The sequence below is a fragment of the Astyanax mexicanus genome, chromosome 9 (assembly GCF_023375975.1).
Source record: "Astyanax mexicanus isolate ESR-SI-001 chromosome 9, AstMex3_surface, whole genome shotgun sequence".
In the NCBI taxonomy this organism is placed as follows: Eukaryota; Metazoa; Chordata; class Actinopteri; order Characiformes; family Acestrorhamphidae; genus Astyanax; species Astyanax mexicanus.
Genome location: NC_064416.1, coordinates 32,645,365 through 32,672,864, shown reverse-complemented (window position 1 = coordinate 32,672,864; position 27,500 = coordinate 32,645,365). Strand labels below are relative to the sequence as shown.

The following is a 27,500-nucleotide window of genomic DNA, read 5'->3' as shown; positions in this document are numbered from 1 at the left end:
ATGCACCAAATAAAAGACAAAACATGTTAAATATGCAACAATAAAAGACAAAACATGTTAAAAATCAACCAAAACAAAACATGGTAAATATGCACCAAATGAAAAACAAAATATGTTAATTATGCACCAAGTAAAAAACAAAACATGTTAAATATACACCAAACAAAAGACAAATCATGCTAAATATTCACCAAATAAATGGAAAGAACGTGTCGAAAGTGTGTGAGAAGAGCAGCGTGTTGTAACTCGTGTGTGTGTTTGTAGTGTGTGTGTGAGTTGGTGGGCGGGGCGTTAGTGTTAAAAGCCAGGTGATGATTGGTGAGTACGGAATGCAGAATGGGCCAAACCCTCCGCGCTTCTTTTCAGCCTGCGATCAGAGCGCGCGGCGGCAGCGGAGGAGAGGAGCGGTCAGACCGGAATCACATGAAAAACAGGCAGCAGCTGCCCCGACTCCGCGCGCACCGGCGAGCCACGGACAGGCACAGGGATGTGTTGGAGGACTGCGGGGAGATAATCGGCCGGAGGAAGGGGCGACAGCACGGGGCGGACTCTGCCGGGGACGGTCGAGGCTCTTCCGTGGGGAGAGCGCTGAGACCGCGGCCCGCCCGGGCGGAGGAGCTGGGGGCGGGGAGCGACAATGAGCGGGACACCGGGGCCATGGAGAGCAGCTCCGCGTCGCGGCTGAAGGACAGCCTCCGAGTCCCCTCCGCTGTTATTAACATGACCAGAGACCTTCCGGTTACGGAGACTACCGACACCCGGCGGACAGGCTCCGGGACTCGGGCGGGACCAGGAGGAGGGGACCCGGCGGAGGAGCTCGGTTTGGGGGATTACCCGAGTTTTCCCGGCACTATTCCCCAGCTCATCATCACCCGCGAGCCGAGCCCCAGCCGCACCGAGCCGCTGGAGCTGCCGCGGCGGGGAGACGAGTCGCCATGCTCGGACAGCGGCTGCGGGGGCTCCCCGGTGCCTTACTTTTCCCTCCGCAAGCTGTCCAGCTCCAGCTCCGCCGGGCTTTCATCCGCCTCTTCATTCGAGGAGTCCGAGGACGACGTGACGGGCAGCGACGCGGAGCCCGCGGCTCTGTCCCCCTGCCTGTTCGGGAGTCCGGAGGAGCTGACCGGGGTGAGTAGTTGATTAGTTGGGTTAACTTACCTGGGGAGTGAACCTAACCGGCTCATAGGTGGCTCACATGAGGTAGAACATGGGTTTTAGGTGAACATGGGCTCTCAGTGTGTTTTTTTTTTAAGTACTAGAGTCAAAGACTTCAGTAAAAGTATGAGTGCTCTATCAAAAAGTGACTTGAGTAGAAGATGAAGATCCAAGTTTAAGTAGAAGTAATAAAGTATTTAACATTTTTTAGTATTGCGAGTAGAATCTTCTAATATGTACTACTTAAGTACCGAATGTTACAGAAATAACAAATATTATTTAAAATGTTGAGGTTAAGAAAACTCACAGTTAATTTGGCTGGAGCAGCAGTACAATCACAGGAAGCTACAATTCAGAGTACATGTTCATAAAGTATTCAATCAACTTTCTAAACAATCTCACCCAAAAGAGAGGCCAAACAGAATTGACAGCAAGCAGTTTTGATATTTTAATCAATGTGGCATAAAAAGATCACTAATTAATTAATATCATTATTGTAAGATAAAAAGCATAGCTCCCTTATCTTCCCAAGTCTGAAAAATAAAAAAAACATGGACCCTTAGTAGTGGTAATTTTTTTGTCACCATCAACACCATGATCAATCAAAGTTGAATGTGTTAAAGGTGGTGTTTTGTTTTTTTTTTCGCGTCGAAACAAACAAACAAACTTAACAAAGCTTAAGTTTTCTCAGTGCAGGCAGGCAGCAGAGCAAAAGGCAGAATGGGAGCACACAGGCTTCTTATGAAACAGCTCGATCACTTGATTCGTTCATTGATGAGGCTGCTTTATCAAACCCAGTGACCGTGCCATCTACTGCCATGTAACCCCTTCTTGGTGGCCCATATCATTGACCACTCACTGAGCACTGAATGCGGATGTGGGGCCAACATGGCAGCTGTCAACCAAACTTTTAACTTGGATTAACTATACAGTCTAATATTCAGTTTCTTTATTAGATTCTCAAAGGTACAAATCCAATTACTTGTAGGATGAAATACGTTAAGTTTGTCTCTTTTAAAAGTGCAAACTTAAGCTGAACCTAAAATCTGAGAGGCTCTGTGTTGACTGCTGTATTGAGTGCTAAGTGATTTAACTTCACAGTACTTTAGCTGTAAATACACCTTTTTTAATGTTATTTATAAAAAAATGATACACTTATTTGATATTTTGTATTAACAGTAGAAAGATTCAGGTACTTCTTCGCGAAGGTTTTTTCGCTTCTGATAAATGCTGGACATACTAAGAAGTTCCGCTGCTGTTCTGTAGGGAACTTGGAACTTGAGTAGGAGTCAGAAAAGTCCAAGTTGTTTTGGAATCTATTTTTACTTCCACTTGAGTCATTATTTCAGTGAGGAAACTAAAGTAGAAGAAGTAGGAGCACTGGTAATGTTTTCCAAATTAGTCTGGCACCTTCAGAAACATGGCATCCTCCACATTTACATGTAAGTCTGTAGGCCTCATGCTTTCTTTACCAGAATGTGATTCATTAGCAGCCTCTTGTTGCTGAAGTGTCATGCAAAGTGGCAAAAATGAGACAAAACCTTAAATTGGTTGCTTTTCTTGTAGGGGAGTGCCCCTTCTTTCAATAGATTAGGATTATGTGCCATCTAGATCAAGAATTTTTCATATGTCTTAATCAGTGCCTTTCTGTGGTTGACCTGCTGCCCTAAAGTGTCTTTCCTTGTCACCCTTACAACACAGTATCCCAAAAGGTGCCACTCTAGTGAAGCAGTGTTATGCCAGTAGAATAAATGTGATTTGGTGTCATGTAGGTACCTCGCAATGATGTAAACTGTATGTGATTGTATAGGAAAAAGTATCTTGTCAATAATGGCTTAATAATGGACCAAAAATTCTTCTTAGAAAACTTTACTAAAGTTTTAGCCACACCCTATAGAAATGTACAGGCCCCATCCTGTGCAGTATATGCCTCTTTTATTTTTTCACACCAGTGGTGTGTGTGTTTATTTGGACAATTTGTATCATTCCTTTATCGTCAGCGTGTATCAGCAAATCAAAACTGTGGAGGATCTGTCTCCACACGCCTGCACTCTTTTGCACATACTGCTCTCCTGGTAAGCCCCTTGCCCTGCAGGCATACAGAGTTGATGATTAGCTGCTGAAGTCTCCAAACACAGGCTGATTTACTGTGTAAGGTTCATTAGCATAACAGTGCAAAACAACCGCTGGCCTTGAGAGATGAGCGGTCCCGTGGGCACACTGGAATGAATACAGTGGCTTATTGTTATTGTGTAGTTATTTCTACTGGCGTAGACAGGCGGAGAGAATGTGTTATGACTGTCTGGTCTGTCTAATCTGTCTGTCCGAGAAACTTCTTGGAAACGGTACTCATCACTTTGTAGACATGTTGTTCTGCTCTGTACTAAATATTTCCCGACATACCGTCCAAATATTATTCTTTTCACAGCACAGACTGTGATTACTTCACCGTACGGCTTCCTAGACATGGATTAAGCTAGTATGTTTTAGATTTAAGATAGCAATTAGATTAATCTGGGCCTGAAAGGATTAAGCTGGGGGATATATTTAAATAATATATAACAATATTTAAAGACATTTTCACGATACACAGTATTTATCTCAATGTTTTGACAGACAGACAAAAGTGGCAGATTCTTAAAAACTGCTATTTAAACACCATTGCATAGCAATGATTTTTGCTGCACATCATCCAGTTAAACAGAATTTTTGATATCCTCAGTATGCTTATTAAAACAAACTGTTTATACAATAAGAAAACTTCTCACTATACGATACATTTTGTTGTATTGCTCAACACTAGCTAAAGGAACACCAAAATGTGCATGATAGTTTGATTAAAAAATCAGTTTTGAAAATGAAATGAAATGGTACACAATTGAGAAGGGCTGGGCGATACAATGAAAAAAAAAAACCCACAGTATTATTTTGATTATATGAGTGATTACAATACTTACAAAATGCCATTTTTTTGTTTATAAACAGACCATTTTAAATCACCATTTAAAGTGATGAACAAACTGTTGTTTCCTTTACATTTAATTAAATAATTTTCTTCTACTTTTTTTTTATTTTTTTATTTTAGTAAGCAGTTCCCTTCAATCTTACATGCAGCTTTTATATAAAACATGTTGCAAACATAACATCCTACTTGTATTTTGGTTGAGGAAAAGTGCACAATATAAAAATCTCTGCACATAAGAGTTCTTTACATGTTTCTGACAGAAGCAAATGCCTATTGGGGTTCCTCTGCAGCTTCTTTATATAAAGAGAACAGTAAAGCATTTATTCAATTAATCAAATGAATTCAAATTGAATGTCTCTTCAGTCAATAATTAATCAATAATTCAATTCTAATACCATAACAACCAAAAATATAAGTTGTATGTTTTCAGCCTCCTAATTGTCTCAAAAGACCAAGAACAGAAAGCTGTATCAAATGAGCATTAGTCAGAGGCTGAGCAGCAGGCCAGCTGTCTTTTGGAACAGTGAGAATGTCAGAATGTGCGTTTCTGGGCCCAGTTTCAAATGGGAAAACGTCAGCTGACTCTTGAGAAATGCGACATTTACAGTCAGCGGTTCAAAAGGCGATAAAAAAGGAACTCTTCTGGAATTACAAGCAGCCTTTACGATCACGCAGCTCACGCTCCGGGGTCAAAGGTCTCTGAGGATTAGATGCTGCTCTCTGGGTGAGATAGGACAGGGGGACGGAGGTGGGTGTGCACTGTTTACACTGGGCCATGTGATTGGAGCTGTGCTGGCCAGTGCTTACTCTGGTATTTTCATATGCTGGTGGTGTTGGAGTTTGTTCCACTGTTACGTAAGAAGCGCTTGTCCAGTTTCACTGGTCTGATGTCACAAATATCATTTGCTTGGGATTAGAGATTTAAGCAGATTAAAACCCTGGATTAATGTTGGAAGTCTTGTTGGTATTCTTCTGCATCATTTTAAAAAATAAGAGTGCTTTATCATAGTTACTAGGGGCAAGCGATATGGACCTAAAATAATATCACAATATTTATGGGTGTTTGTCATAACAGTATTCTTGGCAATATATATATATATATATATATATATATATATATATAGAACAGACAAAATATTAACATTTAATTAATACTAATCATTAATACAAAAAAGGAAAAAAAACTGTGAAACTGGTTTTTAATGTTGTAATTTTGTTATATCACAGCACAATATTTTGTTTATACTGTATTGGTTCAGTATATATACAGTATATATATGCCATACTGTATTGGACAGTATAGATTTTTAATTTTAATGTAATCTTTTTAATGTTAAAGTGCATACATTTATATATTGTTATACATATATGCATCACATATGCATCATATTGCCAGGTTTTTGCCAATAAACTGCTCTAACTGTTAAATTGTGGAATGATCTTATGACTTCCACTTATATTTAATGCTAAATTGCTGTACCAACAAATGTGTCAATTTGACCCACAAATGTATTGTATTGAACCAAATTCTGAGTTTCATTTCTATCTTTCAGTATTACCAGTTACCTATATTAAAATAGAAACTGAGTCAATATTTCTGCTGTTGATATCAAGTTTTAAAATGGACCAATTGGACCTACAGACTATGAAGTGACGTCAGTGTGAAGTGACGTGAGTGTGTGCTGTGTGCGGTTGTATTTTTTCTTCTATCACTGCCTCGTTACTGATAGTAAAGATACTATATCAGTATATCGATATATGACAAGTGTTAGGTTGTTTGTCTGTTTCAAGCATAACCATTGACACCATCATATACGGCATAGCTGTCATGTGAGGAGCTTTTACAGCCTGATGTTATTGGTCATAAACTGAGATTTTTGCATAGCGCTGGTTTTGAATTGCTAGACCAAAACAACTGGTTAGATTGCTTTAGGGCCATACTCTTGAGTTCACAAGCATACAGTTATTAGTGTAACACAATCGGTAGAATAATAAATTCATCATGACACAGGGGTGATGATTCAATTGCGAGACCGTAAGCAAGGAGGCATTGCGATCATTTAAATCAAATTTTAGGAAAACGGTTTTAAGATAAAAAAAAAAATTCATTGAATGAAAGAAAACTTTACTTTTTATCCAATCAGATCACTGGGACTCATTGGTATCTCATTGGTGGGGTTTAAACAAAACAGCAAATGACACACAATCTGCCACCAATCTTTACATTTAAACTAGTAATACAAAAAATTGTGTTTTTGAAAGTTGATACAGTATTGCAAAACTAAACAATCTGATGCATTTTGATTTTGATATTTTCTTACACCCTTACTAGTTTCCTGGCTTTAGTCTGTGTGAATGTTCTTTAGAATCTTGTTGATGCTCTACTAACTGTAAAAGAGCTGCACCACTCTAGCCAGAATAGAGTAACACATAGAATAGTTGAATTACTTCACACTGCCCCAGTCCACATGCTTCTTTGACTTTCAGTAACACGTCTGTATCTCTCAGCTTGTCCAGAAATGCACGAGTGGTGTCTCTATAGGAGGAGCCCAGGAGCAAGAAATGCCAGTTCACTCTTAATGCTGCTTTAATAAATGGTGTCATTTTTTAATTCAGACTAATTATTTATAAATAAAAATTGTTGCAATGTTGTATTAATAAAATCTTTATTTTATTTCCCTAAAAAGATTTTATTTTTTTATATTGTTTATATATATTTTTTAAATATTTAAAAATATTTTCCACATAACTATCTGAGCTGTTGAGTTTAGTTTGTGGTGAAGTGCTAGAGACAACGTGCGGTTTTAAAACAGGAAGACGCCTCTGGAAAACACACTCGAGCACATGCACAACCACACACACACACACACTTTGCCTAATTTCCTAAGTTAGGAAACTGCTGTGAAGATGATCTGATAGCAGCTGGTGTTTATATGCGCTGCATGCGTGCCTGTGTGTCATCGGTGAATCAGCATGGATCAGAACCTCAGGAAGTGTGTCGCACATTCTTTGGATTTTGTCGGGTTCTGAAGCATTTTAATGTAGCTGGCTGTGGCTGGTTTGGTGACAGCTGTGGTAGTCATTGCTGGCAGTTAGGCCTGCACAATACATTACTAAATTGTTGTTGCAAAACCTTTGGCCTGGTAAAAAAAACATACAAAAGTACACTGATCAAGCATAATACCTAAGACTTGTTTCTAAACCTATTATCCATTTTATCATCTTCACTGATCATATAGGACAAATTACAGACTGTAGTCCAGTATCTTTTTCTCTGCGTACTTTATTGTGCAGTTATTTGGTGGTGGGTCATTCATTCACAGCACTGCAGTGACACTAATTGGCATGATGGTGGTGTATAAGGTGTTAGTGTGTATTGTGCTGGTACGAGTGGATCTAACACAGCAGCAGTGCTGCTGGAGTTTTTAAACACCTCAGTGTCTCTGTTGGACTTAAAATAGTACACCAACCAGAAATATCCAGCTAGTAGCAGCATCCTGTGTCTGCTATTAAAGGAGTATAGGATGACCAACACAAACTGTGCAGCAACAGATAGTCTTTTGTCTTTTACATTTTATCTACTAGGTGGAGCACATAGACACACTTTCTCAGTCAATAGCTTTTATTTTTTGTTATTTTCTTTGCCCACCATTGGCATTTTCTCAGTTAGCTTTAACAGCCTTGAAGGAGTTTCCAGAAGTGCTGAACACTTGTTATTCATCCCATTTGCTGGATTTAGTCTGGGTGTTTGTGTAGGACAATAATTGTATGATACTCTATAGTACTGTGCTCCATTGTACAGTACTATAGGTGTGTGTATGTATGTATACGTGTAAGTGTGTGTTATATGTACGCACACATACAGCTAGTCCCTTTTTTTTTTACCTCAGCTGATGACATCTCTAGACACAAATATGTGCACATGTAGAGAAATGTCAGATCAGGTTGGACTAGAGACTGTGTAATGGAAAGTTGAATTGTGGGTGGTTCCTCAGTCACTAAGCAACACTAACCCCATATATGGTGCTGCTTTTTTCCAACTCCCTTTCTGTGTGTCTCTATCTCTCTCCCTCTCTGTGTCTTTCTATTTTTCTCTTTCTCTTTTTTTTTGGTTTCCATCTCTCTTTTTCTGTCTGTCTGTCTCTGTGATGGAGATGTTGTATGTAGTGTGTTCCATGTTCCATGTTCCATGTCCTAGATTTAGAAAATACAAATGTTTCATCTTTTCTATATGTTATGCCTTATGGTATTCATTATATTGGTCTTTTAAATCAGGTGGATGATAAAGCTGTTCTAATAAGTCTTGCTCTCTTTCTCTTTTTTCTTCTGTTGCTTATTCTTTTTCTTTCTTTTTTTCTCTCTCTTGGTTTAGTTCTTGTGCGCTCACACTCATGCACACAGATGCATGCACACACGCAGTTCTGCAGATGCAGATGAAAGTGAGGTTGTCTCTGTGGTTTTGAATATAAACAGGCTTTGTGAGGGTGAACATTTCTAAAGCTCTTAACTCCTGTCAATCACGCTTCTCTAAACAATGCTGCACATTTATCTGTATATTTCTGTCTGAAAACAACAAACATGCCATCATGGATGGGAATCTGTATAGCACCTATAATAAAGGGCAACTTTATCAGGTTCCAATCTATTATTGACAAAGAAGCATATTATGGCCTCTCTTTTGTTGTACAAGTTGTTCACTTGCTGCTAATATATCCACCCCTTGGCAGATACCCCTGTGGATAAAGGTCATCAATATTATTAGCCTCAGCTGTCAGTGGTTTTAATGTTCTGGCTCATTGATGCAAATTTCCTCTGTAAAGTCTCTGCACCCCCTCCTCCTAGTCTGAAGGTGTAGTAGTTGGACAGGTTTGCTGTGGGCGTGTGTGCTGAAAGTGTGCATGTGTTTCAGGAATTTATCTGAGTTCATGAAACGAGGGTGTTACAGTGTGAGGTTAGGGAGGTGGAGAGGGAGGAGGAGGAGAAGAAGAAGGAGGAGGAGTGGAAAAAAGGTAGAGCTGGTGGGAGGGGACGACTCCAACACCCCAACTAGAGAGCACAGAAAATTACACATTTAGTCTGTTTTTTCAACATCTGCATTTACCTCACTGAACATAATGTTTTGATGTGTGTTTGTGTGTGAGAGGGTACATTTAGAGGGTAAAATTAGTGGAGGAGGTGCTGATAACAGGATTAGGGTCCTTGGAGGTAGTGGAGGATGGGGAAAATGAGGAAAGAAAGAGGTGTGGAAAGAGTGCAGTGCTGAGAGGAGTAAATTAAAGGCCAAATCTCTGACAGACAGCGAGGAAAAATTGCTCTGTTTATGACTAAAGGTCAGATGTTTGGTGAGTGAGGGTCCGGCTAAGAAGAAGGGGAGGTCCAGAGCTTCTGGTGGAAAAATATCTGTATGTGGGTGGGAGTGCCTTGGGTATTTGTGTGTATTTATGTGTAGTAGGGCATAGGATATAATTGGGTGCTAATGTCTTATGCAACATGTGAAAAATCTTAATCACGTAATGTGGTACATGCTAACAGGTTACCGTCTGTGTGAGATTTTTATTTTAAAAAAAAAATGTGCATGGATTTTTTTATGTGGTAATTGTTGAGTTTCTGAAAGGATGACACTTAACAAAGAACAGTCTTGTGCAAATTATGTTGCAGACACAGCCTGATTACCTTTTTACCATTTCAAACATCATCCAGTGCAGTTCCAGTCAGTAAAATACCATAAAGAGTGCAACTGTTTTGTTTATTTTTTAAAAATATATATGTTGGCTGTTTCAGACTAGAAACCTTTGCCTCTATAGTCTGTGTACTGGTTTACTTTTTTATTTCTTATTTGTATCCTGCTTTTCTCCCCAAATTAGCTATGCCGATTATCCCATCCCTTTCAGCTGCACTCCCCTATTACTAGCAATGCCCCAACCTCAAGAGGGTGAAGGCTAACACATGCTTTCTCTGAGATATATATGTGAAGTCAGCTACCGCCTCTTTTTAAACTGCTGTGGATGTTTCGATAAATGGACTCACAGATGCTTTGTGCTGACTGACACAAAGTGTGTGATGTGTGGAGAGGGTGCCATCTACCCACCCAGAGAGAGAGCATTGCCAATTAAGCTCTCTCGGACTCCGGCTGCTGATGTCAAGCAGCATGACCGGGATTCAAACCAGCAATCTCCTGATCATAGTGGCAGCATCTTAGTTTGCAGGACAACTCAGAGCAGGGTTTGCAGCATTTGTGTCTGTTTAAGGCCTCTTTTTTACCATGACTAATGGTTTACATGCACCTGCATTTGGTGGATGAGAGTAAGACTGTTATGGTGATGCTCTGTACAACCAAATATATTTGCACATACCTAGTTTTAGAAGTACCATCAATACTCCTCACATACAAAGACAAGTTTATTGTCATGTAATTAAACACAATAATGACCTCATTTCACCCACATTTGATTCCATTCCTTATACTTTTAACAAAGGATGGGGATTTTGGCTGAGGGGGTTTGATGGTTTGGTGGTTTGGGGTGGAGGGGGTTGTTAGTGGGTGCTGGTTTGGGGGTGTTTGTAGCTCTGTGGCAGTGTGCTGATTGTGGATTGTGGGTGGAGAGAAGAAAGCAAAAATAAATAGTGTGGTTTTTGTTGGTCTGTATTGTGACCTAAATTGTTGTAGTAAAGAACTATGAACAAATATAGCAAGAACTATGTGTCTAAAAGTGTTGGACACACCTGATTTAAACATATTTGTTAATTGCCCACCTGATCTGAAGGCCAGTATAATACATACCATAAAGCATAATATATATAAAGATTAAATGTATACAGAGTTAAACATAAATGGCATTCTATTTTTGTTTTGTAGAATTGTTTTAAATCTCTTAAAAATCTTTAAAAAAATCAACTGGTTCTGACCTGAGCATTGATAGTGGATATTTGAAAATACACACCTTTGACACTTACTATCTACAGTATACTGCATGCTTCATACTTAAACACAAATTAGTTAGTATTAACAATTACACTGTCAAAAGTCATGGTACAGCAGTAAGTAACCTGCGTATTATTTCATGGGTATATAAGTTGGGAGTTGATACTTTTTATCCAGTTAAACACTGGTTAGCTTGCTCGTTGCAAGCCGACATGATTTATGGTAGTTAGAGTGAAGCCTGAGGGTGGGTACAGAGAGATGGGACATTCCATTTCCAAAGTAGTGGACAGCACTGTGGGTGATAACGATCACGACCAGCAGCATCTGGCTAGAATTGCCCCTTTAAACAGACAAGCAACTCTAGCAGAATTTGCATCAACATTCAATGTGGAAGACCCCCACACACCTATCACACACATCAGTGCAGTGTTTTTCAGCTTCTATAAGAAATGGCAAAAGTCATGGGACATGACCCTCTGGCTCTTCAAACCTTTTTTTACAACGTCAGGCTCCTCTAGGCAGCTGCCCAGCACTCTAAATTTCATTTATTTGATGATTTTAAAGTTTAAAAATAGTTCCTTAGAAAACTATCATCCAAATGTAACTTGTAACCAGGCTCAGTTCATTTCAGCCTTTGTTTCTATATATTATGTGCTGTACCCACGCCTGCCTACACTGTATGTATAAGATTAATTGGGTCAGTGGTTCTGAATAGCAGGGCTTTTATTCACTACACAGGAACTAAGGAAGCACATTGATAAGCTGGGTGGATTTTCCGTGACTAGTTTAAAGCGTGTGTGTTGTCTCTGATTAGAAATATGTTAAGTCAGACCCTCACAGATCCCTTTCTGTTCTATCAGGGGTGGCTTTCATTCATAATAACCTGACCTTTGACCCCTGGGGATGGAATCTGTGACTGTCGTCATTGTGACGAAGGCCAGACACATTCCATTCCATTTACTTATAATGAGAGACTGGTTTGAGACAGCAAAGGGCTGTGTTTTTGGTGGCAAAGGCAGATCAGATGGACTGCTGTGTTTGTGGATGGGTGGGAGTGTGTTGGTGGACGAGTTGGGGGTGTGTGGTAGTGGATGGGTTGGGGTGTTTGTGGGTGTGGTCGTTGCTGGGCTGTCTTGTGAGGGAAACGTGTGTGTTGATATTTCGCAACAATAGACCAAGGCCTGTGTGTTCAGTACCATTTAAAAATTTGGACCCACCAGAGAGGCATGAGTCATGAGACAGGAACTGGTATTGTGTCCCATGGCTATTTCCCTGTCCCGCAACTTTTGCCATGTTTCATGAAAGCTGAAGATCACTACATTTCAGCTGTGGGATGTTTGTGTGTGTTTGGGATTCTCTTGTATTGAATGTGGATGTGATTTCAGCCTTAGTCACTTGTCTACTTACGAGAGGGTGGATCTAATTTCAGACAGATGCCATCAGTCATGATCATGATCACCCACTGTGCTGTCCACTATAATGCCGTTTATGATGTATTCCTATTACAAATGTACCCACACAACTTGGATGGAAACAAATGGAACAAATGGAACATCCCATCCATCTGCACACATTTTAAGACCTCCACACTCCAACTTCCATAATTTCTCACCTTGAGATAACACTGATGGATAGAAGTGCTGTACCACTGTTCTTATTGGCTAAAAAGATTAGATTTTATATGTACAGTACGATGGTTGTACTGGGCAACATGGCCTCAAATCAGTATCATGGTTTAAGGAACATTTTATCTCAATTTTGATTGTTGAACAGATGTTTCCTGAATGACTAACACAGAAATTTTCTTTGGTACAGGATGCTTGAGCTGTTCAGTTGGCTTAATATTTGAGTTCGGAGACCTGTATTACATTGATTTTTTTTTTGACATAAGATTGTAATGGTTAATTTTATTCCGCAAGATTATGAATGTTATTTTGTCTATGTGTGGTATCATTGTTTATTTTTATGATAGAAAGGTTCTGAATACAGGTTTTGATAAGTTCATAATTTAATTGCCCAGGTCTATATGCTCTTATATACTTTAACAGTTTTCCTAAATTTGTCGTAATATATATTGCTTTAAAGTCAGTGTATATATACAATAAAAAATATCCCAAATGGGTCCTTATCAGACTATACACTTAGGAGGTTCAACAGTTCCAGCTGTAAAAATGTTGATTTTGATTTCTTAACTGTTAATTTAGGCAGAGAGAGAAATTGCTAATAAGAGAGGGGGAGGGCTGCTGTAGGGGTTGGGGGGTGTAGAATGAGAGAGAATGTCACATGATCCCTGACACCCTCCACCAACCCCCGTTGCCTGGAGGACTGAACTGTAGAAGTGAGAGAGAGACTGGGAGAGAGTGGTAAAAGAGCCATCAGTCTGAGCACAGGAGACAGAGATACAGAATGAATGAAGGACATAGAGAGGGAAGCTGAATGGAGTCCAGGCTGATGGGATTAGAAACTCTGTGGGGGTGGAGGAGTGAAGGACGGGTGGAGGAACGCAGGAGACGCTGCTGATTAGATTAAGAAGTGGTAGATCAGAGCTGGAAGGTTAGATCAGGCTGTCGGAAACAGAAGTTGGAGGTTTGGTTGCGTGCAGGGTCCCTGAACTGGAGATACGAGGTAAAAGCCCTTAAATGAACCACAGAACTGGCGTCTACTGGGTGATTTGTTTTGTTGACTGGAATTTATGTGGTAGAGTGCAGACAGCCTGTTTTATTGTTTGGTCAGTCACTAATTTGTCATTAATTTGGCAGTTACAATCAGGATTACTAAATGTCAGTCAGTTTGTGTTAGTGTGTTTGTTTGCATTCATGCATTTATTCAGAGATAATCTGTTATTAAGTTGGCCTGATTGATGTGAAAGCAGTTGTAAGCTGATCTTATTTTCATGAATTGTGCGTGGATTGCTAAAATATACCAACCACTATAATAAGGAAAAATCCGACCTGTGGAAAAGTTAATGGGCGTGTGTGTGTGTGTGTGTGTGTGTGTGTGTGCTCGCTTGGGTTTGTGCTTGGGCAAAGCACGTATTAGAACCTATGTGTAGGTGTTTGTGGTTTTAGTGTGGATACAGTATGTGGGAGAACTTGTGCCAGGCTGTGTAGGAGCATAATGTAAGTGTGTGTGTTTTTATATTTCAAGGTTATGACTGAATGTCCTTTCAAGTCGATTAACTTATGAAAATAGTGACTTATTAGGTCATTTGTTTTTCTTCTGATCATAAGAAGTTGGAATTTTCCAAGAAAACAGTATAGGTGTTTTGCCTGGGGCTGGGTAATTTACTCTATGATTTTGAGTAATGCTTTTGGATACATTTGTGTTAAACATCCTTTTAAAAGTCTTCTTATTCTGAAAATTTATATTGAATATCATGGTAATGTAAATACGTGAAGATACGGGGGAACATGTTTTGTCTAGCTAACAATCATTTAATAAAATAAAAATATAATTTTTCCACATACCATACCAACAAAGAAGCACAGAATATATTTTAGACAAGCACACTCCGGTTTCACCCTTTTTAAAGTAACCCGCTTGATACTGTTGGAAATCATGAGAGGAGAGATCATCAACCAGTGGCTCTGTTGAACATTTCAGCCACAGCCCCACTAAACACGCTCAGCTTTATTAACAACTCTCTCTTTAAGAATGTCTCACTCAGTAAATGGTTTGAATCCAGCTGCTCCATCCACACTGATTGCTTTATAAATATGCCATTTTTAAGGAGCCAATCAAACCCTATAATACTGAAAGTCTAAAAAATATGCATGATGAGTATAAAACAAAGATACTTTAGAACACTGTCAGAAATCTGTGAATAAAATAAATATGGATAAAAACGGATAAACCATGACGCAGCCAACATCTTATAATGCACATTTTTGGTCATACCGATACCACCCAGCCCCATCATTGCGTCTTTATGGGGGTGAGATGTCTAAAGCACAGAGAGGCATATTATGTTAGCATTGTTAGCTGTGTTGGTGTGGAAAGTACTCAGGAAATTTCCCGTTCTCACAAGGACTTCACGTGCTGGTGTTAGGGTGGTTTGAACAGCATCTCTGTGTGTACCCATGTCGGGGCGGGGGAAGAGTTTCAGTGAACACAAACCGCATGAAAGCTATCTCTTTGTGAAATGACAGACGACCTGTAATCTAGTTAAGAGCTCCGACTGCTCCTGACTTTTATTTGACCTGTGTTGTCCTTTTCTCTTGTAATCCAAGTGACCCACGCAGCCCAGTGAGGCCGGGTCGAATTCGATCAGTACTGCTATGGTGGGCAGTGCCACCTAAAACCCAAACAGGGGCACAGTGTCAATTTCCCCCGTTTTTTCTTTTTACTTTAAACTTACAAAAAAGAGACAAACACAAGCCGAGGTTGTCATTTCCCGTTCACAGTCCTCCCCCCCCCAATTAATCATTTGCTTGTAATCAATACCCCAGCCGTCTGAATGCGTCACGCTGTGTCTCTGTGACCTCGTGTCTAAGATAAAGTTTTGCCCGGCAAGCGAGAGCACAGGCCTCATTGTGAGCAGCCCTGGGAAATGGGCCCTCAGGAGGCTGAGCTGTATACAGAAACTCAGGCTGGCAAGTCAATGTTTGATCAGATGGGCAGAATTGATTACTCTCAAAAGTGGCATTATGCAGCATTTTTAATTTTAAAAAACACTATTGGTCAGTTTCCCAGACAGGAATTATGCCTAGTCCCAGGGTGCAAGAAAATATCCATATCGATTTTTGTATTGTATTATTTTTATATTGCAATATATTGTTTTGCAATACTGTATTGATATAAAAACTGTATTGAATTTCAATTTTCAGTTAGCATGTAAAGATTCATGACGCAGTGTTTTATTTTGTGTTGTTTAAACCCAAACCCCCTTAAGATGGCATTGTTGTACTCTGATTAGATCTTACTATTTTGTAAAATGTTTTACACAATCTCAAAATTGTTCTTGCCAATACTAGGGGTGTAAGGGTACGTGTATTCTTTGCAACCGTCATGGTACGGGGGTCACGGTTCAGTTCGCGTAAACGCACGCAGAATACACAGTACAGCGTATAGGAGACTCTCTCGCGCTCTCTTTTACTCTCTCACACACTCTCTCTCTCTCTCTCTCTGTCTCTCTCTCTCTGTCTCTCCCTCACTCTCCCTCTCTCTCCTAGCATAGTCATAAATCATATTTTCGTTTATATGGAAAATCTCTATGTAAAAGTATTAATTAATATTTACACATACCCTAAATGTCTAAATGTTAATTTAGCCATTTTAAATTGAAGCAATTGCTGATGCAGACCTACAAATAAATATACATACATGCACATTGTTTGGCCTCGTAGCACCTCTGCTAAAATACAAAAAGGCCAAATTATTTCCACTTTTCTATAGTTTCTCATACAGTGTTAAAAACCCTGTAAACAAGATTATTTGACACTGTGATTTGAGGAAATTACGAAATGATTAACACAACTATGAGTTTTAGACTCAATTTCTCAAAATGCTAACTACTATTTGAACTAACTAACTAGTGGTTGTAGTCTTCTGTTTAGTAGTTATTAGCTACATTAACCACATAGCTCATTTGCTAAGCTAAAATAAAAGGGCTAAATTATGTCCACGTTCCTGTAGCTTCTCACAGTGTTAAAAATGTAAACAAGTTTACTTGACTTAATTTAAGATTGTGATTTGGGGAAAGTACAAGATGATAAACACAGCTAAGAGGTTTAGGCACAGTTGGCAAAATGCTAACTATTAGCTAAACTGTTCAGTAGTGATTAGCTATATTAACAGTATAGCTCCTGTGCTCAGCTAAAAACAATATACTGGGTTCAATGTTTTATTAAATAGATAACAGTATTCAGAAATCACATACCAGTATATGATTATTTAAGTTAAATGATTTGCCCAATGCTAAGTAACCTAGCTAATAACTTTGAGGATCCAGTGTTTGTATGCTATGTTAGCATAGTAGCACCAGTGCCTTTGTGGTTGTGTGAAAACTGTTTCTAACTTCTAACTTTTTTTTCAAGAAACGTTGGAACATTTATTTTATTTTGCAGAGTGTTTATTGTTTAGCTCAGCAGGGAGTTTAAGGTAAGTTTAGAACTGGAAAAGTACCAGTGTGTGTGCTGAACTTCATCCCTCCAGGACTGGAATAAGACACCTCTGACCTGGGTTGTACAATAGTGAGAACAGTGCAGGCAGACAAACCTGCTGTAGATCAGCATTCCTGTAGTGTAGTAAATATGACTGGAACTGTTTAACCTTCAGCTTTCTGTGGTTTGTGACATTTTTCACATGTACAGCTGTGCAGGTCACCTGTTTACCCGTGTCAACCTTATGATCATCTGTATAATCAGATCTGATGTTTGTGTGTTTCCAGGCAAAATCGTGGAGGAAGTTAAAGAGCATGGTACATTTCTCGCCCTTCGTCGTGTCCTTCAAGAAGCGCTACCCCTGGGTGCAGCTGGCCGGACATGCAGGTACGGGGTTAGAGCTTCACCCTCCCCTACACTCCTCTTACAGCCTTCCAATCTCTCTTTATTTTATCTCTCTGGTTTTCAATTTCTTTCCTTACTTCTTTTTTCCATGCAGATATGGGGTCATCCCTTCACTTTAATTTCTTTCTTTCTTTCTTTTCTTCTTTCTTTTTGTCTTTCCATCTTTCTTTCTTTCTTTCTGTTTTCATTTTTTGTTTTGCTTCCTTTGTTACGTTTTTTTATGTCTTTTCTTCTTGTTTTCTTTCTTTATTTTCCATGCAGGTATGGATTTTTTTTTTCTTTTAGTGTTCCATTTTTTCATTTTTTTTCCTTGTCTTTATTTATTTATTTATTTTCATTATTTTATTTTATTTTTCTTTCCTGTAGGTATGGTGTCAGCATGTCACTTCTATGGCATCCACACTTTCCTTTCTTTCTGACTTTTTGTGTTACTACTTTCTTTCTTTTTTCCTTTTGCTCCATTTAATTTTTTTTTTCTTTCTTTCACTTTGTCTTTCTGCCTGTCTTTATTTTTTCCATGCGGGTGTGAATTTGGCACATCACAGGTCTCTCTACAGCTGCCACACCTTTTCTTTCTTTTCTTTCTTTTCAAGTCTGACTTTTTGTCTTGCATTCGTCAATGTTGTCTTTTCGTTTGATCTCTTTGGTGTGTTTTTCTGTCTTTCTTTTCGTTTTGGTCATACTTTTTTTCTTTTTCTATTTTTCTGTCTCAGATTTTTTTATTTTTTAGCCTTTGCCTGCTACCTCCTCCCCTTTTCTTTAACATGTTTATGAATGAGGCCCACTTATGACATATGATATGTGTTTATGTAGCAGAAGCAGTCATTCCTTTACAATTAAATTATTTTGTATTTTGTTACTGTGCCTTTATGACTGATCTATGTAAAGGTTCCTCCCTGCTCTGACTGGCTGCATTGTACTGTCTAAATCAAAAAGTCTAAGACATGCTGCATAACTTCTACGTGAACATGTTGCTGCTATTGGCTAGTTATATATAAATAGCTTTTTTGTGACCTCAAAACGGGACATTTTTAAAGCCACTTGTGCCACGTGTCTAATCTGAACTTCCTGACAGGATGTTCAACGACAATTAATTATTATCATTAAAAGGTTTCTTGAGGGTGTGATTTAGCAGTGTGTGTCTGTGTTCCTATGTGTGTTTAGGTAGTTTCCAGGCTGGTGAGGATGGTAAGCTGTTGAAGCGGTATTGTGAGTGTGAGCAGCAGTGCCTGCAGAAGCTGATGAGTGATACCCTAAAGCCATTTGTGCCCGGCTACTACGGCGTTGTCCAGCGAGACGACCAGGAATACAACCTGATGGACGACCTGCTGGCAGACTTCGACTCTCCATCCATCATGGACTGTAAGATGGGCAGCAGGTGAGTACATAGGTAGAGTGTCCTAATAGAGTAAACAGTGACTGGACCCAGTGTTTAAAAGCTCCAGCAGCACTGCTGTGTCTGATCTACTTGTACCAGCACTAAGGATAATTAAGTAAGGAGAAAAACAGACAGACTACAGTCTGTAATTTTAAAACTTCAAAGTATGCTATATAATTGGTGGGAGAAACTAGGAGATGGTTTCATTGAAGTAGTCAGAGAAGGCTTTCTAATGTCTCTCTTGCCTTCCTTCCCGGATTCAGAACGTATCTGGAGGAGGAGCTGGTGAAGGCTCGTGAGCGGCCTAAGTTGAGGAAGGACATGTATGAGAAGATGGTGGCAGTGGACCCGGACGCACCGACTCCAGAGGAGAGGGCACGGCAGGCTGTTCTGAAACCACGATACATGCAGTGGAGAGAAACCCTGAGCTCCACAGCCACGCTCGGCTTCCGCATCGAGGGCATCAAGGTGGGTCACGTTGTGCTGCAAGATGCATTTATTGCTGTCACAGATGCACAGCTTGTCTAGTCCCTGTAGAAAATGAAGTACTTCCAATAGAATCACCATGCCTAATGCCAGTTATAGACTATAGAGGGGAATAAGGGTATAGAGGAGTATTGAGCTGTGGAGCAGTGGAACTTTGTTCTCTGGAATGATTAAGCTCCATCCAATACTTCACTAACGTTCAATGCAATTAAATCCTCACAGCATGTTCCAATATCTATTAAAAAAATCTTATTTGGAGAGTAGATAGTTTTTCCAACAAAAGCAAGATAAACTCCTTATTCGTTTAAATTTTTAGTTTTTTTATTTTCTTTCTTTTTTTAAATTTTTTACATTCTAAGTTTTAAATTGAATACATTGAAGCCATACAGGAACATGTGTGGAATTATTCTGCAAACAAAAAGTGTTGAACAAGGCAGAACATATTTTATACTTTAGATTCTTTTAACTACCACATTCATCTTTGAGGACAGATATGCACACTCTTGGTGTTCTAATCTTAGTTTCTTCATGAGGGAGAGTCACCTGGAATAGTTTTCTCAGTAACTTGAAGGAGTTCCTGGAGGTGCTGAACAATAGTTTCTGCTCCAGCTCATCCCAAATCACCTCAAATCACCATCTCAGTTGATCAGGTTTAGATCAGGGGATTGTGGTGCTTTACTACATAATTCCACATGTGTCCTTAATCGATTTTATATCTATAATATTATTTAAATAAAGGAATAAAGAAAAACAATAAATGATAAACTAAACAATTTAAGAAACATTCTTTATTATGTACTGTATTTATTAATAATGTAATGAGTTATGTTTACACACATCAGCAATTATTGAGTACTCTACCTCTGCATGAGAGTAAATGGGAGGGGTTTTATGACTATGCAAATTAGAAAAACAGATATATAAATAGCTTTGTCCACTGAATGTTAATCCGGTTGTGCTACATGACCTCATTTTACTCAAAGAATATGTGTATTATTTGTATAACCTGATTATCTGGGTTTTCCCCTCGCATACAGAAAGCGGACGGCACATGCAACACCAACTTTAAAAAGACAAAGCACAGAGAGCAGGTCATGAAGGCCCTGGACGACTTTGTAGACGGAAACAAGCAGATACTGGTATGTTTGCTGTGATTTAGATGATGGAAGTTTAATGAATACATGCTAAATATTATGGCTACATAATGGTGGGACTAGGGAACCTCCCATAACTTGGATGACACTAGTGAGATGTCACAGTATGGACTGTATTATGTGAGGGAAGGCAGCACTGCAGTCCCTCTGATTTGTACCATAGAGGCCCAAGGGGAATCAGTGTTAGGACATTACGGGGCACTCGGTGTGTAAGAAGTCCGTTCTATATACATCTTTGGGACTACGAAATTAATTATATTTTATATATCATATACAGTAAATGCATTAATAGAGCTGCGATTAAGGGTTGCATAGATTAATCGACTAGTCGCCTAGAACTTCCATCAGCCACTCAAACTGTTGGCAGTCTGTAAATGTTTTAAAAATATATCTTTTTTTAATTCTACAGCTTCACAATATATATTTTGTACATATATAATTGTACATCCCTACAGTAACTTCATAACAACCTGCATAGTAAGTCATTTCTGTATTGTAAGCCTGTTTAAGTTGGATATGCTTTAACAAAATGTTAAGGCAACAAATTGCCTCTAACTATTTTTGTAATGTTTACTGAAACTCCTTAAAACCTATAATACTTAATATAAAAAAAAAATATTTAGTTTACATAAAGTAGACTTAACACACTGATGGTGAGTGTCACACCCAGTATGCAAATAGGTTGTGCCAAAAGCCAATAGAAAAGAAACAGACTGAGACTCGGTTATTATAAGTTGATTCAATTCTGAGATCTACATTTGAATGTATATGTGGCTACAAATGTTCACCTAACTCAAAATAGTGTTTAGAAATATCCAATTTTATATAAACAGACTTAATTTGTTAAACTTCACACTAATTGTGGGTTTACAGCATGAGATTTTGTATATCAATCAAAATGACATAATTTGCCCATCACCATCACTCTGCACTCCACTACAACTGACTAGCACGATCACTTATTTGTATATGTGCAGTATACTTCAGCATCTTTTGAAGTTTGGGCCAAAAAATGATGTGATTATCATTATAACCTTATATGATTTTATACTTCAGATGAATTCATAAAAGATAATGTATTATTTGGTGGATGTGTGTAGTGAATAGATGAATAGAGGAGTGAATAAATAAATGACTGACAATAAAAGAATCTCTGTGGGCTGATTTTCCAGACGCCGTTAATCCCATTATTGGGCCAAATTACTCATCAGCGTTTTTCATATAAAGTCAGACGTGATTCACGTTTAATCCCTGACCAGAAACGCATCACCAGCAGTTTCAGTTCAGTAGTAGGTTTCATTTAAGCTAATCTGCTGCTTTTTCTCGTTGCAGAGGAGCTATCTTCAGAGGTTAAAGGAACTGCGCAGTGGGCTGGAGACATCGGAGTTCTTCAGATCACATGAGGTGAGAAGCTTATTCACAGGTTCAGCACTGATCAGAAGAATGCAATTAAACAATATATTCAAACAATATAAACTCAATGTTTTAACAAAACTACCAGGAATGTGTCCTATTAAGTTAAATAAGATTTTTAGACTTTGAATAGCCTCCATATAATACACAAGAATTCTAGAAAGAACACTTAAATTGTATTTAACCTTTTATATATATATATATATATATATATATATATATATATATATATATATATATATACTTCTAGAGGTTATTCCAAACTTTTTTTTTTTTTTTTTTCAGAATTTTGTCTTTAATGAACTAAAATTAAAACTAAGGCTACATTTTCATTACCAGAGTAAAGTGACCCAATTCAACTCATTTTTGCCTTAATATTATTATTAAATATTAATTTGTTTTTCTCTGCAGGTGGTGGGCAGTTCTCTGCTGTTTGTGCACGACGCTTCGGGACAGGCCCGGGTCTGGATGATCGACTTCGGGAAGACGGTCCCTCTGCCTCCACACCAGACCCTGGACCATCGCACTCCCTGGGCAGAGGGCAACCGTGAGGACGGCTACCTGTGGGGCCTGGATAACTTGGTTGAAATCCTGGGTGCCATGCTGTCGGACACAGCCTCGTAACAACTCTAGGGGCCCAAACACCGGTCCTGCTGTTACAGGGTCTGGAATTAAGAAAGGCCGGAGTGGTGGAGAGAGAGAAACGGTATATCGGTGTACCGGTGTATCGAACTCTCTCTTTCACCAGAGAGGAAAGAGGATGCTTAAGGGCTGGATAAGCCACGCCCACGGCTCTGCATTGCAGAACAGTCGGCGGGAACTTTTGATGAGAAGGAGGGACGGAAATGCTGGAGTCGAGACCAATCATTAGACTGGGCAGACTGGTGATTAGTCACTCAGCATGCATTTTGACTGTCTTATCTGCTCATCTGCCTTCATTCTGGGACACATTCTCATCCGGCAATAATGCAGAACCGTATATGCAAAACTGGCAATACACCAAACCCTGCTCCTGGACCAAAGCAAAAAAAAAAACAAAAAGAGACCCGTTCTTACATTTATCCTAAAGATGGGTGTCTCTGAAAGTGACCTTATCAGACAATCTCTGGACATTTTTTTGGTTATTGTAAGACGAAAGCTTTTATAAGCATACTTTCTTTCCTTTTTATGCTTAAGTATAATGCAAATAACACTAGAACACTGGAAATATTTTTATTTTCCATTTGTGGATCATCTCTTTATAGTATTTTTATAGTAATGTAAATAGTTTAATTTAATTTTATGCTAAAAGACTTCCTTTTTTTCTATACGTCATAATTTTTTTTACTGCCTGTTTCTGTACAAGATTTGACAATTAGGCACATTTTATAGATATGCGATATTCCCCATGGTTGAATCACATGGTTGAATACCTAAAATGCTCTCAAGAGAAATGGTTATTACATAATCATAGTTTATGCATACTGCACTATTTGGAAGATTTAACTAAGGATTTTATTACTAGTTTAGGTCTGTTGCTCATTTAGATGTGAGGTTTAGTTCTTTAATTCTGTAAAACACAGGTTCACAGTATCAGACTGAAGTGACTTAAATGTGATTGTTTGCCTTAATTTGACAGATTAGTTTTTTAAGGGCTTAGTGGACATGTTAAATCAGATCAAATTTTTCTTGAATCAGATTTGAGTCACCTTGAAACATATCCAAGGTAACTCAAATCTGATTTAAGCCCCAATCAGATTTTTTGTCTAAATTGTGTCTAGATTATAGTTTGATAGTCTGGACAGTCAGAAACCACATGAAATTAGAGTTCTGCAAATCAGATCCAAACAGTGATTGGCGTGCAGTATGAAACAGCTCCAAACAGATATGTTCGTGATGTCCAGACAGGCAAATCCAATCTGACCACTTATAAAATTTAAATGCAGTCTGAACACAAATGTGACTCTAGATCTGATTCCCATCCAGTTTGTGGACATGCATCATTTATTTAAATTGTTGCCTGTACACATGTGCATAGGACTGTAGTACATCATTAACCAACACCAGTGTTGTGCTGAATTCTGCCTCCTTGTCAGAATATGATTCCAGCATAGTGTAAACATAAGCATAAGCATTTCTGTTGAGAAATATCTATTAACATTTTTATTAACAAGTTTTCCTTCACAACAAACAACAGTATCACAGTGTAATGGGAGTCTGATTGTGGCAGGGATTGGAATTCTGCATAACACTATTAGAGCAGCAAACAACAGTGGATGCATAAACATATGTGTGGATTACTGAGATTTAGCTTTAATTTAATAATGGTACCAGGGCATGACCAGGTGCAGTTCTTTCTATGTTTTAAGATATTGCAGCAGTGTTAATTTCACCTACTCTTGAGAGGTTGGAATGGTGTACTGGCACAGTAATGGATGTCCACTTCACTTTTAGAGTGGCTTCCCTAGATTGCTCACAATTTTGGTGGATAATCAGAATTTGAGGGTGGAGGGCTTGTTATCTTGACTCGTGTGTTAGATGCACTGAATGTCTTTCAGTAAATCTGTGAATCCAAAGAAACTGGATCTTTTGTGTACGAAATTATTTTGGAGCTCAGGAACAATGACTGTGACAATGCTGTGTCTTATTGTGCTTTTCCACTGCATGGTACCCACACTACTTGACTCGACTCAAGTCTTCTCTGCTTTTTTTTTTTTTTTTTTTTTTTATCTTTTCCAGTTCCAAGGCAAATTTGGTCCCTTGTACCTGGATACGAGCACTTTTCACAATTTGCTCGCTTATGGTTCCAAGCAAGCCTAGTAGGAACTAAGCCCTGAATCATCCCTAGCCCTAATGTTTGATAGGGAGCGAGAAAAACTAATACCATACATTGGAAAATTGCCATGACTTATCAATAAGGTATGACCTATTGAATTACTGAAGCTGAGAACACCAATACACTTATACACTTGCTTATTAATGCAGCAAAATCTGTTACGCCAGGTTAACACTACATGATTTAATGCTAAGGGTATATGTGTCTACACGTAGGTTTCAACGTTGGATAAATGGGCATATGGTCTACGCCATTGGGCTAGAGATATACTTGCTATTTGGCCATGGAAGCCTCCACTATTGAACTGAGGTTCAATTACAGTTTTAACAACATTTTAGATCACAGGTAAATAAAAAAAAAATCCTCATGCACCGTTTGTAGTATTTGGCACCATAACTCACAAAATAATTAATTTTTATCTTGTTCTGGCTACTGTGCTTGCTCAGATCTCCTCATCGAGGGGTCCCCTAATTAATATAATCTCTGCAAGTAGCCTTTCTTGAAAACTTTCCATCATTTAGTAACTGTTCAGTGGCTGCAGTTGCCCCCCTTCCCCTAGCATTTTTGTGGAAAGCACCACCAACACACCAAACAGATAGATACAGAAAATGCAAGGCAGCCATCAAGGGTATGCAAGCACATAGATAAAAGCAAATATATCTCTACCCACAGGGGTATGTGGCTAAAGTGTATGGTATTCATACACTGGACTTGTGTTTGAATCATACAACCATCTGAAAACTCTTGACAAAAGTGGCGTAGTGTGAACCTGGCAGAAGCACTGCTGTTTTTCGTGTTTCATGTTCTACTGCCTGCAGCTCCACCATCTCAATCTTCCCTGTTAGCGTCACAGGCCTTCTCAGGTTGGTGTTTGTTATATATTTGTTTTCGGAAGGCTGCCAGTCTATCGTGTGCTTTATTTCCTGGAATTGGTTTCTGGCATTTGAAATTTATATTAACTGGAAAATTCTGGCCCTGTTCTTCTTTTTGTTTTGTTTTGTTTTGAGTCAGTGATCCACGACCACATGATTCTACTGTATTCTATCCTTGACCAAGAAGTATGTAAATCCTGTATTTATTCTCAGTTCTCTCATGAACTACTCAACCTGAGATTAAATTTGTTTAGATAAACTAAACTCATGCTCTCGGTCTCTTCTGTCTGTGCCAGCTGGCATGTTTTTAAAGAATATTGAGTGCGCTGTTTTCATAAAGCTGGATTCACGTGGCAGATCACGTTTCATCTGCAACCCAGGACAAAATTTACCTGTGGGAAAACGCTGACAAACCAGTTTCTGCCCTTCATCAGCTGAACTCATCTCATTGTTTTGTAGAAAAGTGTCATCAGCAGCTATCTGACATTCAATCTAGGTGGAGACAAAATAGCTGCAGGATGTTCTTGTACCTGGAATGTGTCGATGCGTGCAGATACAAATCCCGTCATGATTTCCCAACATTTACAGCAAGGTGAGTTGAGACTTCCTGAAAGTGTTCAATCTCTAAGGGTATAGCCACACCTACCTGGACCAGAGTTGGGACGGAGGTTTGTGTTTGTTACATTGTATTTTGTATATGTAGTCCAGGTAGTTTTGGTTTCACACTGCAGTTTGATGACTGAGTACATAAAAAAAGTTTACAGCTACATGCTTTCATCCTCACCTATGTGGGCAAAGTCTTCTTATACTCAACACTGATTGTTTGTACATTGTTGTCAATTTGGTGAGTTGCCTTTCTTTCTCCCTGCCTGAATTCGACTCCATTTGAGTGCAGGTGCATCCCACAGCAAAACTAACTAAGCATAACTAACAGATTCCCCCCAGATCTGATAAAGCACAGATAATACTAAAATACTCTGGATATACAGGTGGTGCTGTTCCCTTATAAGGATTATATTACATTTGGGCAGGGTTATTTTTGTACCTTTTCCTTGTGCATGCAGATAAATAATGGTGGCTCCTTCTCAGAAGTGTCCAGTTACATACTTCCTCTTCTGTTAAGGAAGGAAATGGATCAACAACAAATGAAGCAATGGACAACTGTAACATTTTAAGATTAACATTTTCATTGACCTGCCACATGGGACAGGAACTAGTATCGTGTCATAAAACGTTACGCTATGTCTCATAAAAGCTAAAGAACGCTGCACTGACCTGTGGGATGTGCAACATTTTCTGCCATAATATTAACTTGTCTGTTGACCCTTCTGGTCACAATCATTACCACCCGTCAGTGCATGTTAATGTAAATACAGAGTGCGTCAAAAGTCAGAGGACACAGTTTTATTTCTGAAACGTATTAGATTCATGGACATGTTACATTTAACTTTGCCACACTCAACCCAGCCACCCTAACCCGGTCACTCTAAACCAGGGGTGTCCAAACTTTTTTTTTTGTTGGGGGCCAGAAGGAGAAATATATTTGAAGTCACGGGCCACACTCCGTAATAAAACAAATAATGAAATATATCACTTTAAATAATACTTTTTCCTGATTACTTTCATTTACACACCATTTTACTTGACTTACTATCTTTATCTTTGACAGTGTTGTGTATCAATTTTTCAAATTGATGTTTCATTTCATGATGTCTTTAATATTAAACTCCTTAATTACGGCAACTTTTAGACTCATTTGCCCTTTTTCTGCGCTAGAAATGCGCACCCTCTCCGCTTTTAGACTCTTTTGCCCTTTTTCTGCGCTAGAAATGCGCAC

The 27,500-nt window shown here is 38.9% G+C and overlaps 1 protein-coding gene across 1 annotated transcript; it reads left to right on the top strand.

Moving 5' to 3' along the window:
- Nucleotides 1–321: 321 nt before the first annotated feature.
- itpkcb (inositol-trisphosphate 3-kinase Cb) lies at nucleotides 322–25,927 on the top strand. The gene is made up of 7 exons (XM_007251016.3): nucleotides 322–1,125; nucleotides 17,428–17,527; nucleotides 18,710–18,923; nucleotides 19,187–19,391; nucleotides 20,447–20,548; nucleotides 21,896–21,967; nucleotides 22,388–25,927. The coding sequence occupies exons 1-7, from the start codon at nucleotides 337–339 to the stop codon at nucleotides 22,598–22,600; spliced, it is 1,695 nt and encodes a 564-aa protein (XP_007251078.2). The 5' UTR covers nucleotides 322–336; the 3' UTR covers nucleotides 22,601–25,927.
- Nucleotides 25,928–27,500: the final 1,573 nt, after the last annotated feature.

Coding starts and splice junctions, on each gene's coding strand:
- itpkcb (XM_007251016.3), top strand. CDS start 337: ATGGGCCAAACCCTCCGCGCTTCTTTTCAGCCTGCGATCAGAGCGCGC. Junction 1,126..17,427: donor GTCCGGAGGAGCTGACCGGG/GTGAGTAGTTGA, acceptor GTGTGTTTCCAG/GCAAAATCGTGGAGGAAGTT. Junction 21,968..22,387: donor AGTTCTTCAGATCACATGAG/GTGAGAAGCTTA, acceptor TTTTCTCTGCAG/GTGGTGGGCAGTTCTCTGCT.